At 34.1% G+C, this 20,312-nt stretch overlaps 1 protein-coding gene across 2 annotated transcripts in view; it reads left to right on the top strand.

Moving 5' to 3' along the window:
- The window catches only part of XRN1 (5'-3' exoribonuclease 1), a 117,137-nt gene that overhangs the window by 55,479 nt on the left and 41,346 nt on the right, over positions 1-20,312 (top strand). For both annotated transcript variants that reach the window (XM_012647443.1, XM_012647442.1), the window contains exons 23-29: positions 1,712-1,810; positions 4,565-4,680; positions 5,210-5,356; positions 9,967-10,056; positions 10,442-10,577; positions 14,412-14,468; positions 14,598-14,730. In XM_012647443.1, coding sequence (XP_012502897.1) covers positions 1,712-1,810; positions 4,565-4,680; positions 5,210-5,356; positions 9,967-10,056; positions 10,442-10,577; positions 14,412-14,468; positions 14,598-14,730 — 778 coding nt within the window. The remainder of the gene's footprint in view (positions 1-1,711; positions 1,811-4,564; positions 4,681-5,209; positions 5,357-9,966; positions 10,057-10,441; positions 10,578-14,411; positions 14,469-14,597; positions 14,731-20,312) is intronic.

Below are 20,312 nucleotides of genomic sequence, written 5' to 3'. Positions count from 1 at the left end.
GGTATTGATATGAACTCATTATTTCTAAAATATGTATATATGTATGTATATGTGTGCATATAGGCACATGTATATGTGTATATGTATGTATCTGTATTTGTGTCTGTACATGCCTATATTTTCTAGCTGTATTTGCTCAAAAGAATCAGAAGCAAAGACACTCCAGTAACAATGAACACATGTAACACCCAGATCTTGACCTCTAATTCTCTATCCCACTAAAAGGACCAGGGCTTCTCAGAGAAATGGCTGATTCTAGGTCTAGGGCAGGGAAGATACAAGATGAGCCTAGAACATCTTATTATACCAGAAAGTAAAGAAGTGCTCAAAAGAATGATGGGAGCATGTCACGTAAACACAGAAACTAGGCTGAAAGGGCTCCCACTGGCCAAATCTCAGATAGTTTTAAGTACCAAGATAATTACGTACATTAATGAATTATAAACAATTGGAAAAATAATAATTCATGATTTCACAGTAATAATAAGATGATAAATAGGGAAGGAAAGGACTCTTGTTTACAGTAGCACATCAAGAGTAAATGTGGAGAGAGTGCTGGAGGTGGAAAACCATTTTGCAACTATTATGCTAAAGATTGAATCAGGTAAGAATCATCATTGCAAGCTAAATCTAGGGGGAATTTTTTTATCAAGAGCAGGATATTTGCATGGTCTTAGAAAGTGTCTCCCCACAGACTGTTTATTATAAAAAACTGTAATTGTGTAATCAAGAGCAACATCTTGATAGTATAATCAAAGTTAGTATCATGTTGAGGAACAGATGAACATCGTGTGCTTCCAGATGTGATACCCAGAGGACACATCACCTATGCAGTATTCTAGCTGAGAATGTATTATTACCTTAACCTGATTACGAAAAAGCATCAGACAAACCCCAAATGAGGAACTGTTTTTTAAAAAAGGAAAGGTGGAGAGAGAAGGATGAATTGTATTCTTCAACACGTCAGTGTTACAAAAAACAAAAAAAAGCTCTGGATATATTCCAGATTAAAGGATGCTAAAGAGATATAACAACTAAATGGAATATCTGATCCTAGCCTGGATTTTGTAGTAAAGGGAGACAATAGTTCTGTAAAAGTCATTATTAGGTCAACTGACAAATTGGAATATGGATAATAGCTTAGATAAATTTATTATCAATGTAAATTTATATATTTAATAACTATACTGTGGTTATACAATGAAATATCCTTCTTAGGAAATATACACTAAAATATTTAAGAGATTAGAGATATAATTTATGTAATACATCCTCAAAGTATTCAGAAAAATAATTATGTGTATGTTATTATACAGTGTGCAAAATTTTTTTAAGAAAGCATGCATACATTTTTTTATTTTTTATTAATTAACAAATGTTAAAGCCACTTGCTTTACAATGTTAAGAGGTGAATCCGGGTAAATATTTTCAAGTATTTTGTACCCTTTTTTGCAATTTTTTGGCACTTTGAAGTTATCTGCAAATAAAAAGTTAGTTTAAAAGGAATGATTAACAGCTATTAAAGCAAGGATACAATGACTGAAATTTATAATATTATCATATCCACATACAAATTCCAAGAGAATTTCCACTAACTTTATTATCATACTATATTTCAGAAATAATAAATACGTTCATATAAGCAAAAATAAATAAAATAAAATGTAGTGAAAGGCTAAAACATACTGCGATTTTTTTTTTTTCATCCAAGGTTCAGGATTCAGGGGACGTGATTACAGAAGGTAGGATTCGTGTAGTTTTCAGCATTCCATGTGAACCCAATCTCGATGCTTTAATACAGAACCAGCATGTGAGTATAGTAATTTGTATTGTTTCATTTAGAATTGATAAACTTTTAAAATGTTAGAAGGATATTTTTGCCACTCCTTTGAATTTATTTCAAATATCTTATTTAATAATGATTAGATTCTTTCACAGTTGCATCTAGTATTATTTAAAAATAAGTGTGGAATCTGTTCTCGAAACTTATGCAGATCTTTAAGAGGAAAAAAAGTCACTGAAATCCCATCATTAATTCATAATGGTTATTATGGATGATTGTGTTCAAACTTATGAGACACATTGATTAGCATACCCTCTGGGAATAGACTTAGGGGGTTTTCTTGTTTTTTTGTTGTTGTTTTGTTCTGTTTTTTGTTTTTTTTAAGACAAGGTCTCACTCTTTGTTTCCCAGGCTGGAGCTGGAGTTTAGTGGCATGATCACAGCTCACTGCAGCCTCCAACTCTTGGGCTCAGGCGATCCTCCCGCCTCAGCCACCCAAGTACCTAGGACTACAGGCACGCACCACCACTCCCAGCTAATTTTTTTTTGTTTAATTTTTCTTACAGTCAAGGTCTTGCTATTAATATGTTGCCCAGGCTCATCTCGAACTCCTGGCCTAAAGTGATCCTCCTGCCTGTCAGGCTCCCAAAGCTCTGGGATTATAGGTGTGAGCCACCATGCCCAGCCCGACTTAGGTTTTTTAAACCTTTCATAATAATTCAAAGCCTGCTTTTTTTGTTACAAGTGACAGATGGCCTTTCTGCAAAGTTTGTATATCTCTGCCCAGCTAAAAATGAACAGTCTCAACAACCCTAAAGAATATTGGGAAACTGCATTTAAGTTCACAGTGTCCATTTTCAGGACTTTTTCTCCGAAGATGTTCACTGCCCTTTTCCCCTGTTACAGTAGGAGGAAGGTTCTGATATCTGTTATTTGTTCTTATTGACTGATTGAATAATTGACTTAGCTGAAGTTAATTCACAATCAACCACTTCTTGCTACTTAGGCTTTTTTTTCCATAAAATGATAAAATCTAAAGCTTTATATCCTGTGAAATGAATTTGTGGCATTACGTATCAGCAGACCCCTGAGGAAACTTTATATATGGAAGACAAAGACATCCCTAAAGTCTTATGATCAGGTCTCTATTGGAGAAGAAATTTAGACAGCAGAGTCAGGCAATCAGGAGAGTGGTTCATTAGATAAAGAAGCTAGAGTTTTTTTTCTCAGAGTCACTGAAGGTAGAAGAACTTGTTCTTTTATCCCTGGCTTTTTCTAGATCTAGAAGAGCCCGCCCACTTGTAGTGTACAGTGCTGTTGGGCATGCCTCCTCTAGTATGTATAATTTCTTTCTCTTTACATAACTTTCTCTAACTTTCACTTACGCTGCCTTCTTTCTCTAGCCCAATGTTCTCAGATATTTATTTTGTTTTTTTTTTTTTTACTTTTTTCTCAAACAAAAACAGAAAGGCTAACAGATATTTATTTTGTATTTTCTAGGATATTTGTGATAATTTTAATTATAGCATAACCCAGTATTTCTCAAAAGAAGTACTGTTGGTATTTGGGGCAGGACAATTATGCATTAAATAGGACTGCTGTGTATATGGCAGGACAGTTAGCATCTTTGGTCCATGGGCACTAAGTGCTAGTAGCCCATGCCAATTATTATAACCAAATGTGCCCCTACACATTTCCAAATACTTACTAGAAAAGTGGTACTACTTGTGATTGAGAACTACTACTTTAATTCTTCTTACCTATTCTGGAAAGCATACTTGATTTGTATTGTGTTATTGCTAAATTTGATGATGTTGGTGGAAAAAACTGTGTTACATTCTTTACTAATGTATTTATTTATCTTAATAGTAACTTTATATTCCAGGCCACCAAAAAAATGATCCATTTGAGGGTTGTTGTAGACATGATCAATAAAAAATACTGGTGGCTGATTTCCTTACCAATCTCTTGAAATTTGTCCTTTGTTGGTAATAAAATTCCCTTATATTCCTGTTGATATGAATATAAACTATCCATATAATTTATATAGAATATAATGTAAATGTGTGTTATTGTTGTGTACATTATGTTAGGAATGTATGGTAGTTTGTCCTTGGTGCTGGATATGTGAATCATTTGCTTCCTGGTTAAAAATTATATGATCTGATACTTCTTTTTTTTAATGTGACATTCTTCATAATGTCTTCCCTTAATACTCAAAGTTACATTTCATTGACTATATTAATTATGAGCCTACAAATACTGGTTACTTTCATATGACAGTAAATATTAGGGGAAAAAATATTACTTATATCCATATATGAAGGACAGTTTTAATTTTGCTCAGTAGCAACTATTTTGATGACATACTTATATCTTAATTAAGTATAATAACTATTGAGGCCTCATTTTGTCCGAGGTACTTTCTTTGCTAGGTACTGCTTGGAATATGAAAATTAGTTTAAAAAAAAAAAAAACTTGCCTGTGGAGTTTGCCATTGAGTACTTACAGTAGAGTTTATGTCTTGTATATTTCCTCCCCCTTTCATCCATCCTTGGGAATTCTGTTGTTTAAGGAGAAAGAGAGAGGAGCAGAAAAATTCTGCCTACAGATCCTTTCAAAAAAAAAAAAAGGGGAAATGGATCTAAGTGAGAATCCTTATATTGCCAGAATCCAATGGTTAGTGATGTCTTGATTATCTCCAGTTTTTAAAGGTAAAGAAATAACATTTAATGTATACTTGTGTTTCCATAATTGACCTTTTTGTTTTTATATTTAAAGAAATATTCTATAAAGTACAACCCAGGATATGTGTTGGCCAGTCGCCTTGGAGTGAGTGGATACCTTGTTTCAAGGTTTACAGGAAGTATTTTTATTGGAAGAGGATCTAGGAGAAAGTAAGTTTATGTTAGAGAAATTTACTTAAAGTGGCAGAAAAATGATAAAGATTAAATGCTTAATATTTTAGTATTCTTTTTCTCTTATTGCTCTGAATTTTCTTTTAAAATTGTGCATAAATTCCTCTGATGGTGATTTTTCATCTGAATGGCATATGTTTTAGGTGGTTGGAAAGACAATTCTTATTTTTAGCAGCTAAGAAATTGAACCTTGAAAAAAGGTATCACAGGGTGTGTGTGAATCTCAATAGTATATTTCCTTGCATCTTGTTATTTCATTTTCCTCTATAATTACATAATTTATTTACATGCTTTGTTAACTTGGGTTTTGAAGTCCTTCTAATTTTTCAAGTTCTGCTACTTTGGAAATAACCATAATAACTAAAATATAGAAGAACAGTCAAAACTCAGCTTTTCTAAGAATTGAAAGCAAAACTTCTTATTCTTGGAACAACATTTTAAAACGTGTGTGTGTGTGTGTGTGTGTGTGTGTGTGTGTGTGTGTGTGTGTCTGTGGTTTTAAATTCAGCCCTCATGGAGACCATAAAGCAAATGTGGGTTTAAATCTCAAATTCAACAAAAAAAATGAGGAGGTACCTGGATATACTAAGAAAGTGGGAAGTGAATGGATGTATTCATCTGCAGCAGAACAACTTCTTGCAGAGTACCTAGAGAGGTAAGTGCCTAGCAAGATCCTACTGGCATCTAAGAACTTAGGAATGTGCTACTTATATTGCCTTGCTGACATCAGTTTTAGAGGAAAAATATTTCCTATGGTAAAATGTTATTTTACATATAAACTGAATTTTGTGTCATGGAATATCACAGCTATTAACTAAAATAGAGTAGGAAAATATGGTACTTATGTTATTAAAAAGAAAAGGTATGATGAGAATTGGCCTCCTTTTAGTTAAAATTTTTCTTAATTTACTGTCATAAATTATTCACTACTTTGCATGCCTCTAAGAGAACTGGCATGGATAAACAAAACAGTTCTTGGCATAGTGGATTTTCCTGAGTCTTACAACTATAACTGGACAGGTTACTATCCTAGAATTTTTTTTTAATTTATTTATATTTTTAGAGACAGGGTCTTGCTCTATTGCCTAGGCTGGAGTGCAATAGCATGATCGTGGCTCACTTGCAGCCTCAAATTCCTGACCTGAAGCCATCCTCCTGCCTCAGCCTCCCAAGTAGCTGGGACTACAGTCATGCACCATCATGCCTGGCCAATTTCTCCTATTTTTTGTAGAGACAGGGTCTCACTATTTTGCTCAAGCTTGTCTTGAACTCCTAGCCTCAACTGATTCTCCCATGTTGGCTTCCCAAACTGTTGGGATTACAGGCATGAGCCACCACGCCCATCCTAGAATTATTGAATTTTATTACTGCAATGATCTAAGAAATCAACAAGACTCAACTTCTCATTATAAAAATGAGAAAACTGAGTACCAAAGTGAACTGAGTTACTTAGTGACAAAGATTTACAGGAAGCATATTCACTTCTGATTCACAATTTAATGTTCTTTCCATTGTTCCACTGGTTTCTAACCTTATATTTGAGGATCCTTGTGTTAGTTTCTTAGGACTCCCATAACAAGTATCGCAAACTGGGTGGCTTAAACAACAAAAATTTATTGCTCACAGTTCTGGTGACCAAAAGTCCAAAATTAAGGTGTCAACAGGGTGATGGTCCCTCTGAAAGGCACTAAGGAAGCAGCACCTCTCTCCTAATTTCTCATAGCCCTATGTGTTCTTTGACTTGTCAGTGCATCACTCCAATCCTCCATCTTCACATGTGTTCTCACTGTGTGTCTTCACATCATCTTTCATCTTTTTGTCTGTCTCTGTGTCCTAATTTTCACTTTGATAAGGACATCAGTTATACTGGATTAGAGCCTACCCTAATGACCTCATTTTACTCTGTTGCCGCTATAAAAAGTCTATTTCCAAATAAAGTCACATTCTCTATCTTTTGAGGCAGGCAACAGTACAATTCAATCCCATGTTACCATCCGTAAATTTGTTTCTTCTACTCACAAATTTTTTTAAAAGGTCATATTTAAAACTCCTTTTTCTTCGTTTTTCAACTTGATATATTCATGGATATCCTACTATGAGAGACTTTCCTACTATGAGCTGTAGCTCTCTTCTGTTACCACCACTCTCAATTCCCTCACACATGTACAGTTCCCCATCTCACTAAAGTTTTATCAGAATTTTTGATTAAATCTGTATTAAAGGTTTACTTAATGATAATAAAATAAATGTTCATAGCTGGACCTTGTAGAATATTATGATTTCATTTCCTTTCTTACACCCATTTTTTTTCTTCAGCATATTATGGGGGTACAGATGTTTAGGTTACATATGTTGCCCTTGCCCTCCCTGCCCCCCTTAAACCCATTTTTGTTTGCTGTCTTTTCATTTGCTTATTATGTGTGTTCACATAACTAATTCAGCCCTAACCTCTGTACCATAGCTGTAAAACTCAATATGGTCAAACAGATCAGGTGATCTCTCTGTTCCATTTTCTTCTTGGAGACTTCCTCCTAAAACCTTCTATCTTCCTGCTTCAGTTTGAACTGATTGCACTGTAGAGCTGTTGCACAGCTCTCGTTCTGGAGTTTCCCTCTACAGGAATTCTCTTCACCATTCTCCTGTAATAGGATTCCTTCATTTTCTGGCTCTCATGCCTTACTCTTTCTTGTTTATGTCTCTATTTTGATGGAGCACTTAATCTGGTAGCTTCATGAGAAAACTTGGATATCTGAAAATGTCCTTATTCTTCCCCTATGTGTAATTGATAACTTCCTGAGTGTAGAACCCTAGATTGGAGATTATTTGCCCTTGGAATTTAGAAAGAACTGTTCCATTCTCTTCTCATTTTCAGTATTGCAGTTGATAAATCCTGTGCCATTCTGATTCTGAATCTTAGTATGTGATCTATTGTCATTTTCTGAAACTTTTTAGGATTTTCCCCTGTGTAATTTATTTCAGAGTATTATGGGGGTACAAATTTTTTTAGTCACAAGGATCGCTTTTGTAATGCTTGAGTCAGGATTATAAGTGTGCCCATCACCCAGAGAGTGTTCATTGTACCCATTATATAGGTTTTCCTTTGCCACTGCTGTTTAATAATGTGATGATGTGTGCCATGGTATGGGTCTTTTTTCTTTCCTTCTGCTGCAGCCCATTGAGGCTTGAAACTCATGCCCTTCCAATTCTGAGAAGCTTTCTTGTATTATTTCTTAGATAATTTCCTCCTCACCATTTTTTCTGTTCTCCATTTCTGGGAATCCTGTTAATTAGATTTTAGACTTTCTGGCTTGATCCTCTTAATTATCTTACTTCTCCTCATCCATTGTCTATATTGTTATACTTCTACTCTGGGAAATTTCCTCAACTTTATCTTATCTTCCATCATTTTAAAATTTCTGTTTAATTATTTTTAATTTCTGGAAGTGTGTCCTTATTCTCTAGCTGTTCCTTTTTTATAGCATCTTGTTCTCATAATAAATGGAATGTTTTTTATTTCTCTGAAGATAGTAATTCTAGATTTTTTTCTTCTAGTCTTTGTGTTTTGTGTTTTCTCCAAATTGCTCTTATATTTTCCTGTTTTATTTGGTCTTTCTTTCATGTTAAAATTTTTTTTTACTTGTCTGGTGATTCTTTGGTGTATATTTATGAATGAGGCACTAACAAGCTGATTGGGCATTTAGTGCACCTATATGTATATCTTTTCTTTCCCAGAGAGGTATCCTCCCACCTTTTCCTTGGGGAATGGATATCGGGAACAAAACTGACTTCCAGTATTCTGGAAATTAACCAAGGACAGGGAGTCTTATTACCTAGTGAATACTGTGATACACCCCCCAGGATCTCTTTTCAGGACTGAAAGACCCATTTCCCTGGCAGCAGGAGTGCTGCTTTCTAACAGCCCTCAGCTGTAAGCTCTTTTCAGGAATTGCCTAGAAGAGAATTGCCTCACACAAAGTTACATCCTCTTCCCAGAACAACCACAGATCCGATGCCCAATCTATAAGAAGGTGTAAAGGCCTAGCCAGCCTGATTGCCCCAATTCAGGACAAGTTGAAGGATCATCCTGGTTTGAGATCTTTGTGGGATTGGCCAAGGAATTCATTAAGAGTTAATTACAGCCCAACTTTCTCCCTGTGCCCAATTCTGCTTCCTTCCTTTCCCTTCCCATCCACAGGTGTTGATATCCCACAAGCAGTCCCTACTAAACTTCCTGCATGCTTATATCCATCTGAGTCTGCTCCCTAGAGACATTATGCTTCCTAGCAACACATTGTATAGTATTTATGCTTTCATTAATTCCCTGTTTTCAATATGACACCTGTCCTCTCCTCGTTGTGCCCCCCTCACCTGCAACTACTTGTGCCTGGTATACCCAAGGCTGGAACATCTCCTATTTGACCTTTCCAAGATATAAGCTACAGGTCTTATGCTGAGAGGGTAGGCAAGTAACCACATGACACACTAACTGCTTGTCATACAAATTTTCAACTAAAATCTCACCAAACCTTACTCCACCCACAGCCTTCAAATGTACCTTGGAGCCTATAATTCCAGAGCTTTTGCAGAGTTCTATGGTTCCAACCAATTTGTTTCTTTTTGACTTCTCCTACTGGTGGTTTAGGATTCAGCTTATTCTTGTCTGTCAAATCAGTTAACACTCATCCATCCAGTTTCTAATTTCTAAAATTTTGTTAACAACTTATATATGCCATCAGATCCTCTGTCTCTCTTTTCCCCTTTTTAGGTATATGCCCTTTTTTGTACTTTACTGTCCTTTTATTGGATTAGAGAGGAACCAAAGATAAGCACATGTGTTCAATCTACTCTGTGTACCTGAAAGTTCTGTACTCAGAAAGAAATAGAGTTTTGAGGAATATCAGGAGAAACTTAGCTGTATTATAGAGTGCTCCAGTTTTGTTGTACAAATTAGAAAATGAACCTCTAATATTATTTTTTATCCATCACTTACATCATAATTAAGGATGATAGAGTCAGTAATTGAAAGTTATTGTAAGTTTATGAATTGAACCTCAGACAGTGGGAGTTTTTTGAGGGCCTAGGAATACTCTGACTTTCAAATCTTTTACTCTGTATCCTTTATTAATATTATCCCTTAGTAATATTATAGTAATTGGTCCTCAATATGCTTTATATGTCCCCTTAGGACCCAAAATTATTTCATAGGATATTTATGTGAAGTTAGTCATATATATTTTATAGCAATATTTTTCTTTGTTTGGCTAGAGCCCCGGAACTATTCAGTTATATAGCCAAAAATAGCCAAGAGGATGTTTTCTATGAAGATGACATCTGGCCTGGAGAAAATGAGAATGGGTAAGCTAGATATGTGGTATTTATTGCCTCATAGTTCAACTTAGTGGTTCCAATGAAAGGTATAACTAATTTATCAAGAATTTCTTGTTACCTTGTTTCTTATTTTGTATTGTTTTATTTTTACTTTAAGAGATTAAAAATTTTATTTCATTTATATCAATAAATACTTTAAAAATAATTTTTGTGATTTTTTTATTACTGAGAGGGAATATATTCATATTTATATTGAATTTATAATCAGTCCCAATTAAGTTCAGTAATTATTAATTATATAAATTCAATGTCTTTTATAATTCATAGCCCTCAGAAGGTTTATATTAGGCCTTTTATATAAGCCCTCAAAATTTTAATCAATATGAAAAAAAATTTATTGTTTTTACTGTAGTGCTGAGAAAGTGCAAGAAATTATTACTTGGCTAAAAGGACATCCTGTCAGTACTTTGTCTCGTTCTTCTTGTGATTTACAAATTCTGGATGCAGCTATTGTTGAGAAAATTGAAGAAGAAGTGGAAAAGTGCAAGGTACTAACTTTCAATAACCAAGATTATTGGTGAAATTTGAAGTTAAATGGACTATATATTATTTTACAAATAATTTATTTGTTTTAATCAAATAAAATATATACTCAGTGATTCTAATTAGTGTCACATAATCCTATAATTTTAAAAAGTGCTCCAACCATTTCCAGTGGCCATAAATAAGTTTATCTGAATAAATATATAGATATTTCAATATACAAAAGTCATAGCATTCAAATTTTATGTACTTGTAGTATTTCTAATTTTAAGAATTAATGTTTTGTGACTCTAGTCAGAATAGAAAGTTTAAGAATAAGGTTAATCCCCTATTTCTTCCTGTTCTAATTGCATTCTTTAAAGACACTTTTTCATAGAACATAAAAATTTAATTAACTTTTACAGAATCACTTCTAAAATGTACTTTCTCATTCACTCATTCTGTTATTAAGAATTTTTGAAATCCCACTTAATCTCTCCTATATTTTACGTCTTGCTTTTTAATAGCAATAAACTTCTGCAATAGACCTGTCTATTTTATCTATTTTGATCCCCTGTCTTGGTGCAATAGAAAATAGATTGATTATATTGCTTTTTTTTAACCATGGTACAATAGAAAATAGATTGATTATATTGCTTTTTTTTTTAACTTTTGATTTTATTCCTCACAAATTTGCCTTTTTATTCAAATGATATTGCTTTGCTAACACAGCGTTCTCTTGTTTGAACTATTAATAATACTAGAGTAAGTTAAAACCTGGACTCTGAAGCCACCACCACCCCATCCCCTGAGTTTGAATTTCTCTTTTAATACTTATAACCTTAGGCAAAATACTTAACCTTTCCACACCTAGTTTCCTCATTGGTAAAATGGGAATAAAATAGTACCTACCACGTAGGGTTATCAAAAAGATTAACTAAACTAATACACGTAAACTCCTTCTAATAATGCCTAGCTATTACTAAAATGCCTAAAAATGCTTAGCTGTTAATATTATTATTTAAATTTTCTTATCACATACTTGAAAAGGTAGAAAGCTCACTAGGTGTTCATGCACCTAGTAAGAAAGATTGTTCACACAGAGGTTAGGATATATAAAAGTTTATTTTTGAGAGAGAGAGAGGAAAAGGAAGGAAGGAAGGGATGGAGGGAGGGAGAGAAAAGAAGGGAAGTGCCAGGCAGTTGAAGAAAAGCTGTTTGGAGTTTTATAGGGTGAAAATGGCTTTTTTTCCCCTCTGCTTTGGCAGACTGATAACAGAAGCAGCTACAAAGCTGTTGCAGGTGCTCTTTATGTTTCTCTTTTCTCTGTGAGGCCAGCTTATCTGAGTCCTTGCAATGTAGTTCTGGCAGGAACTGAGGCAGAGAGCTGGAGTGGGGAGTTCACACCCCTACTGTCCACTTAGGGCTCCTCAAGGCTGAGAAAATGAAACTCTTAGAGATAATGAGTTAGGCCACAGGTGTTTTAATTAAACAAAACAAAGAGGGTAGTTTTCTTGTGAGTTTTCTCTTCCAGTGGGCAATTATGTGCTATGAGTTTGCTTTTTGTTAGTTTATTTTCCTTCATGAGATAGATTATTAGTAAGACTACCTTTCAATACTGAAGAGCTGTGATTACAGACTAGAAAATCCTCACTAGATGACTCTTTTTCTCTCTAGGAAAAAAATATATGGCTCAGAGCCAAGAGTTCAATATTTGAAGGGTTATGGTATGCAGTTGAGGATAGAAAGCCTGTATTTCTTTTTGTCTTTCGATGTAGAGTGAAATCTATTTGTTCAGATTTGGTTTTGAAGTAAGTTTTCCAGTTAACAAACACTTAAAACTTTAAGCTTCCAAATTTTAACCCATTTGGTTGCTTAAAGTTTTGCACATTCTCTCCTTACTTTGCAAGCAAGGTACACATACAAAGTTGTAGTCTAGTATTTTTATTATGACATTTTTTAATATGCATATAGATAAAACAGGAATTTTTTTAAAACTTGTTAATGTATCAAGAAGGTGCAGTTAGGAGGGATTTTTTTTACCTTTTAGTGTTATAATGTTACTAGGGTAATAAATAAAAAGAGAAAAACCTAAAAAATAGATACAACTTTTTTTGAAGATAATTTAAACTTTTCTTTATAATACAAAATCATCATTAAAAGTATTAGTAGTGTTCTTATTGGACAGTGGTTTCCCAACTGAGCTAATTGTTAAAATTATTGGGGGAGCTTTTTAAAAAACATACATTCTGGCTTCCACCCCTAGAGCAGTATTTCTCAAACTTTAAGGTGCAAACAAATCACCAAGAGATCTTGTGAAAATATTTGTTCTGGTTTAGTAGGCTTAGGATGAGGCTTAAGATTCTGCATTTCTAACAAGCTCCCAGGTGCCCACATTTTGAGTAGCCAATCTCCAAATTTCTCATACATTAGGTATGGATTGGAAGCTATTATGAAAATTACTCAGCTTACTCATTTGCCTAATGAATCGGTTTTGATAGCTATGTCTTCTCATCAGTGCTGTAATGTAATAATGCCAAGATCTATTAGAGCATATGGGTTGCTTTTAAGGTACTGCAGGCACAGTTCTTGTGCCTAATTTTTTAAGTTCCTTTAAATCTCTCCTCATATTCCTTCGTTTTACTGTTGTCAGTGGGCACCAATTGTACTCTCTTAGTTTATCTGATCTGTTATGGGCTGGGAGCATAGACACCTACACCTTGTTAATAAGGCCTTCACTGTTCAACCTATTAAAATAGCAATGTCTCCACATACTGCTATCCCCCTCACCTGCTTTATTTTTCTCTATGCTTTTTACCTTCAAACATGCTATGTATTTTCCTTATTTTGTTTCTTGTATATCTCTTTGAACTATAATAAAAGAACAGTACACTGCTTTATCCCCAGCTCCTACATCAATCGATACATGGCACATAAATGAAACTTTATTTATTGAAAGAATAAATGAAATGTCTCATAATGTAAGAACATAGATGCTGTTTAAAGGCTTGAGCATTTTATAGCTTATAAATGCATGAACTCTATAGTTTATGGACTCTGTAGCTTGGGATCGTTTTGTGTCCTTTTGTACTAATTCCCATAAGCTGTGTTCTAAAGATAGGTGGCTGCTATAATTAAACTGCTGAAATTTTTCTTATTAGGTAAAAATTCACCTTAAAAAACTTAGAATAGTAGTTTATGGATTGCAATAGATATAAATTATTCTCATATTTTTATAAGATGAAACAGTAATACTATTTCCATCTTAAAGATAAAAGGAAAGGTAAGCATGAGTTCACAGAACTAACAAGTAGCAAAGAAAGGAGAAAACTCTTCTTTCAGCATTTAAGTATAAATCTTTGTTGACTATTGTATGTAATTCTTTTTAGAGTAAAAAAAAAGCATTTGAATAGGATAACATGTATAAAAAGTTCAAAAAAGATTAATCTTTTGTGTTAAAAATAAGGTTACTTTTGGGAAGGGTAGTAAGTAGGAGAGGTGGGAAGGGTTTCTTATGTTGTGCTTAGTAATGTTCCTTGAACTGTGTATAGTTATACATAGGTAGACTTAAAGATTCATCAGGCTGCTGAATTTACTTTTGCTTATAATTTTGCATTTTTCTATATGTCTTCCACAAAAAAAATTTCCTTTAAAAAGTTTTTAAATAAGAATTAGACTACAGGCATTTTATAAATGTTCATTGTATTCCTCCTTGCTGCAGCTGCAGAACTTTTAATATACTTAAAGTTAATTATTTCATTTGGCTTTCTTAAATTCAGACATGTTAAAGTAGTGAATAGTTCGGTGATTTTATAATTTTATATTTTTAAAATATTTTTAAAATTTTCTTTTTTCCTCAGCAAAGAAGGAATAATAAGAAGGTACGAGTGACTGTGAAGCCCCATTTGCTATACAGAGTAAGTTTCCTATCAAAGAATTCAGAGTTGTTGCTTTTACTCTGAACGTATGAAAGGAACAAAAATGTTTTCAGTGTATTAGTAGGAAAAATTTTTTCAAAATTGCGTTAATAGCTTTATTCTCTTCAGCCTTTAGAACAGCAACATGGAGTCATTCCTGACCGGGATGCAGAATTTCGTCTCTTTGATCGTGTTGTAAACGTGAGAGAGAACTTCTCAGTTCCAGTTGGCCTTCGGGGCACCATCATAGGAATTAAAGGGGGTAATATCTCAACACTTGATATGTATTCAAGTACATTTATATTGTAAAGTAATACAAAAATTTGTGTTTTTTGTATAAGAGCAGAAAGCAATTATAAATCAGGAAAAAACTAAATCCTTTTGTGTTTTAGTTGTTTTTTTAGGTTATACTTTTCAGAGAAAAGTCTTTGTAATCATCTAGGAAGTGATTAAAAGAAAGAGAAGTTGAGAATGGGCCACTGATAATTTGGTAGTTTATATATATCACATTAAAATTATACAAGATCTTAGTGGGTATACATATGTTTTCATGAACTGATAGAAAATTTTCATCACTTCTCCTTAGGCAGACTTTTGTCTAGTCTTGCTCAGAGCTTTACCTTTATTTCCATGGTAATCTCTTAGCTTCTGTGAAGAAATAAACAAACATGATGTTAATTACAGTTAATAGATTTGAAAATTAAATGCATATATTAGTTTGAATTTTATAAATACAAAATTATAAATATGTAAAACAGACATATATCAATCTGTTGCATAATAATGTGCCTAGTGTCAATATACCACGCTGTACACTTAAAAATAGCTACCATGGTAAATTTTATTTATTTTTTACCACAATAAAAAAAATAAAAGAGAGGAGAAAAAAGGGAAGAAGCAGCTAACAATCTAAATATGCCCCAAAGAGATAACTGGAATGATAAGCTTTATAGCACAGATTCCAAAAAAAAAAAAAAAAAAAAATCAACCTCAGCGTGGAGCAGCATCATGCACCCAGGGGTGTGAGTGCTGGCAGCACTGTCCTTCCATGTCCCAGGCACCCGGTGTTTTGGAGTCACCATCACAAAAGGAGGAAGAACAGGCAGGCCATGAACCTAAGAGAACTGCATATTTAGTGCCAACAGTGTGCCAGGCATTTAAACATTTTGTATTTAACCCTCACAACCACCTGAGAGGTAGGCTTATTCCCACATCTGAGGGATTAAGTAACTTGCCTATGTTTACACAGATAAGTGGCAGAGCTAGGATTTAAACTCTGTCCCCTAATTGCCACCTAACTTTGAACAGTGGTTCTGCACATTTTCCATATGCAGATTCTCTTCAGGTCTTTCCAGCCCACCTACCTCTAAAAGAGAATTTTCTTCTCATTCTTTTTTTAATTTTTTGGATATATTTCCAGATGCAGGAGAAGGAAAGGAGGGTCAGGCTCTGGGCTAGCATGGTAAAGGTCAGATAGATGGATATAAAGAAGCAAATCTCCTGCTGCTATCTGTTCAACGCCCTGCCTCTGCTGTTCAAATATTGAGCTTACTGATGGTATTCTAATTAGGTTGTCCTGATAAGATAATAGAAGTTTCCTTTCTTCTGATAACTACTATCAGTAGTAATGGCCTCTTGGAATCTTGACGTGATAAGGATTTTAAGGCTACATGTACAGTGAGTCAAAAAGAGCTCTGTCATTGATTAACTTTGTCTGCCATGGACATGGAATAGAAAGGGGAATATTTTTCACATCTGCCCTCACCTGAGACTTCATATCCAGTGAGTTCTCCCCTGAAGGGTCTGAATATTCCTCTTGTCAACAACCTTTTGAGGAAGTGACCCTCTTCCAGGCAGGAAATGGAAACCTAAAAGGTACGCCTTAAACCTTAGGAGGAGAAACTCCTGCCTTTTACTGAGCCTCACTTTCATGGGTTTGGATTTTAGATATAAGTGTCACATTGATGCGTGATGGCTAACGCCCGCAATCCTAGCACTTTGGTAGGCCTGAGTGGGAGGATTGCTTGAGGTCAGGAGTTTGAGACCAGCCTGAGCAAGAGTGAGACCCCATCTCTACAAAAAATATAGAAAAATTAGCCAAGCTTGGTAGCCCGCACCTGTAGTCCCAGCTACTCAGGGAGCTGAGGCAGGAGGATCATTTGAGCCTGGGAGTGTGAGGTTGCAGCCAGCTATGATGATGTCACTGCACTCTAGCCAGGGTAACAGAGGGAGACCTTGTTGGAAAAAAAAAAAAAGTATCACACTGAAAGGTACAAGTAGATGGTGGAGGATGGATGAACTCTGCAGGCCTGGTTTAAACTAGGCAACAAGGGACTGGGGACGGAGGAGGTAGCCCCTAATCCCCACCAGTGGCTAGCACAGTGTCAAATATTTTATAGTCAGGGTTCACCAGAGAAACAGAACCAATAGAATGGAGAGAGTAAGATTGATTGATTGATTTTAAAGAATTGACTCACATGATTCTGGGGACTGGCAACTCTGAAATCTGCATGGTAGGCTGGCAGACTTGAAATTCCAGCAAGAGTTGATATTGCAGCCTTAAGTCCAAAGGCAATCTGAAGAGAGAATTTCTTCCTTTTGGGGGTCTTCAATCTTTTCTTTTATGACCTCCAACTGATTAGGCGAGGCCCACCCACACTATGGAGGATAATCTGCTTTACTCAAAATCTACTAATTTAAATCACATCTTAAAAATACCTTCACAGCAGCATGTAGAATGGGTGTTTGACCAAACAACTGGGCATAATAGCCTGACCAAACTGACACATAAAATTAACCATCATAAATATCTTAGACAAGTGTCTCCCAAAGTGTACAACACATTCCAGTGTCCATGAGATGATTTTAAGTGGGACAAGGGGTAGTGCATTAAATAATATTGATCATAGAGCAATTCTTTTATATTCTACTTTAATTCTAATTATTTTAAGAAGAGAGACTCCATTTGATACGAGCCCCTGACACCTCTCTAACACTTATTTGCAATAGAAAAAAGCAAAACCAGAATTCACCTAGAACTTAATTACGCTGTTTTGTTTTCATCAAATTTATTTTCACAATGACCTTCTATTTATGGCAAGTGATACTGATTTTCCATTTATGGTAATGTTAACTGTTTCCTTTTTAGATAAACGTATCTAAATAAAATGAGTCCATTTAAAGTTCAAAAAAACAACAGACCTATCAGAGAAATCACTCCAGTCGGGTTTAACAAAATGTCCTAATTGTCTCTTTAAAAACTCTCAAAATAGAAGTAATGTCATATGTAGGTACTTGAACTAAGTATATTGTTTGTATGTCATATGGAAAGAAAGGCAAATAAGAATAAATGCTTTCATATACCTAATTACAAATTATGGAAGATTTTTAATAAAAATTATCAGTCTCTGAAAATATGCCAAGGATATAGATCAATGAGAACTCTCATAACACTGATAATAATTTCTGGTAAAGTTAAAGCTTCTAAAGCTACTAGAACTAATAAGTAAGTTTAGCAAAGTTGCAGGATATAACATCAATGTACAAAAATCAGTTTTGTGTTTATATTATCAATGAACAGTCAAAAATTGAAATTTTAAAAAATACCACTTATACTAGCATCAAGAAGTATTAATTACTTAGGTATAAATTTGACAAAAGATGGGGGAAAAAATCCATGTACACTGAAAAACAGTACATTGTTGACAGAAATCAAAGATGACCACAACTAATGGAAAGATATATCTTGTTCCTGAATCAAAAGACTCAATATTGTTACTGTGTCAGTTGTTTTGATTTATAGATTTCAAAGAAATCCTGATCAAAATCCCAGCAGCCTGTTTTGTAGAAACTGATAAGCAAGTTGTAAAATTTATTTAGAAAGCAAAGACTCTAGACTAGCCAGAACAATTTGAAAAAGAAGAACAAAGTTGGAAAATTTACACTACTGGATTTCAAAATGTATAAAGGTAGAATAATGAAAAACAGTGTGGATTGGCATAAAGATAGACATATAGATCAGTGGAATATAATTAGTTCCAGAAATAGACCCATACATATATGGTCAATTGATTTTTCAACACAAGTACCAGGGTAATTTGATGGAAAAGGGATAATTTATCTCTTAACAAATGTTGCTGGAACAATTAGACACCATACGCAAAAGATGAACCACAACCCCTTATACCTTACGCCCTCTATAGGTATTAGCTCAGAATTAATCAGAGACTTAAATGTAAGAGGTAAAATTATAAAACTTCTAGGTGAAAATTTTAATAGCCTATAATTTGGTAACGATAAATAACACAGAAAAAGCCTAATGTATAAAAGACAGTATTAATAATTTGGGTTTATCAAAACAAAAAACTTACTCTTCAAAAGACACTATTACAGAAATGAAAAGGCAAGCCACAAAGAAACTATTAGCAAAATATAAATCCAATGAAATACTTGTATTTAGAATATGTAAAGAATTTTTGCAACTTAATAATAGGCCAAATAACCCAATTTTTAAAATGAGCAAAAAAAAAAAAAAAAACACCATATTTTACCATAGAAGTTATATGGATGGTGAATAAGCACATGAAAAGATGCTCAGCATCAGTAGTCATTAGGGAAATGCAAATTAAAACCACAATAAGATATTACCCAACACCAAATAGAATTACCTAAATTAAAAAGAGTGACCATACCAAGTGGCAACAATGATGTGGAGCAAATAGAACTCTCCTGTATTGCCACCAGAAATGTAAAATGATACAGCCACTTTGGAAAGCAGTTTGGTAGGTTCTTAAAAAGCTAAACATAGATCTATCATAGAGTCCAACCATTCTAAGGTGTTTACCCAAGAGAAATGAAGGCTTAAATCCACATAAAGCCTTGTTCATGAATCTTCATAGCAGCTTTAGTAGCTATAACTGAATCAACCTCTATGCCCATCAACAGTTGAATGGATAAATAAATCCCTGGATAGCTATGCGATAGAATAATTCTTAGCTATAAAAAAAGAAAGAAACTACTGATGCACACATATATGGCTCTCAAAATAATTATACTGAAAGAAGCCAGATAAAATGGAATACACACTATATGATTTCATTTATATAAAATTCTAGAAATGCAAACTAATGTATGGTGATAACAGATTTTTGGTGGTTGCCTGGGGAAGGAGGGCTCGGATTACAAAAGGACATAGGAGACTTTTGGGAGTGATTATCTTGCTTATGATGGCTTAATGGTTAATTACATATGTCAAAACTCATTAAATTTTATACTTTAAATATGTGCAACTTATATCAGTTATACCTCAATAAACCTGTTTTTTTTTTAAAGTGCATTCCCTAAGACCTAACAATTTTACTTTTGCCCTGGGGAATATTCATTTGTATAAAAGACACATTTATATGATGTTCATGGTAGCGTTGTTTGTGATAGCAAAAGTTAGAAATCACCTAAATAGTTACCAGCTGGAGAATGGATAAATTATGGTATATCCATAGATAGGAAACTATATATCCAGAAAACTGAATGAACACATACTCAGATGGGTGAATCTCACAAATATGTTGAAACAAATAAAAATAAGTTGCAAAAGAATATATTCTTTATGATGTCATGTATATAATGTTTCAAAGCTAATAAAACAATACTCCATATTATTTTCAGATATGTACATAGGTAGTAAAAGTATAAAGAATGTATAGGAATCATGACTGCCAAATTGAAGATAGTGGTTACCTAGCTGGGAATTGGGACACAATGGTCTTCTGAGGCACTAGTATTCTGTTTCTTAGCTAACATGATGTACATTGTATCATTATTATGCCATTCTTTATATCTAGAATA

This window comes from Propithecus coquereli, unplaced genomic scaffold, assembly GCF_000956105.1.
Source record: "Propithecus coquereli isolate 6110/MARCELLA unplaced genomic scaffold, Pcoq_1.0 Scaffold268, whole genome shotgun sequence".
Lineage (NCBI taxonomy): Eukaryota > Metazoa > Chordata > Mammalia > Primates > Indriidae > Propithecus > Propithecus coquereli.
Note: the sequence above shows the minus strand (reverse complement) of the source record. Positions and strands in the feature narration are given on the sequence as shown.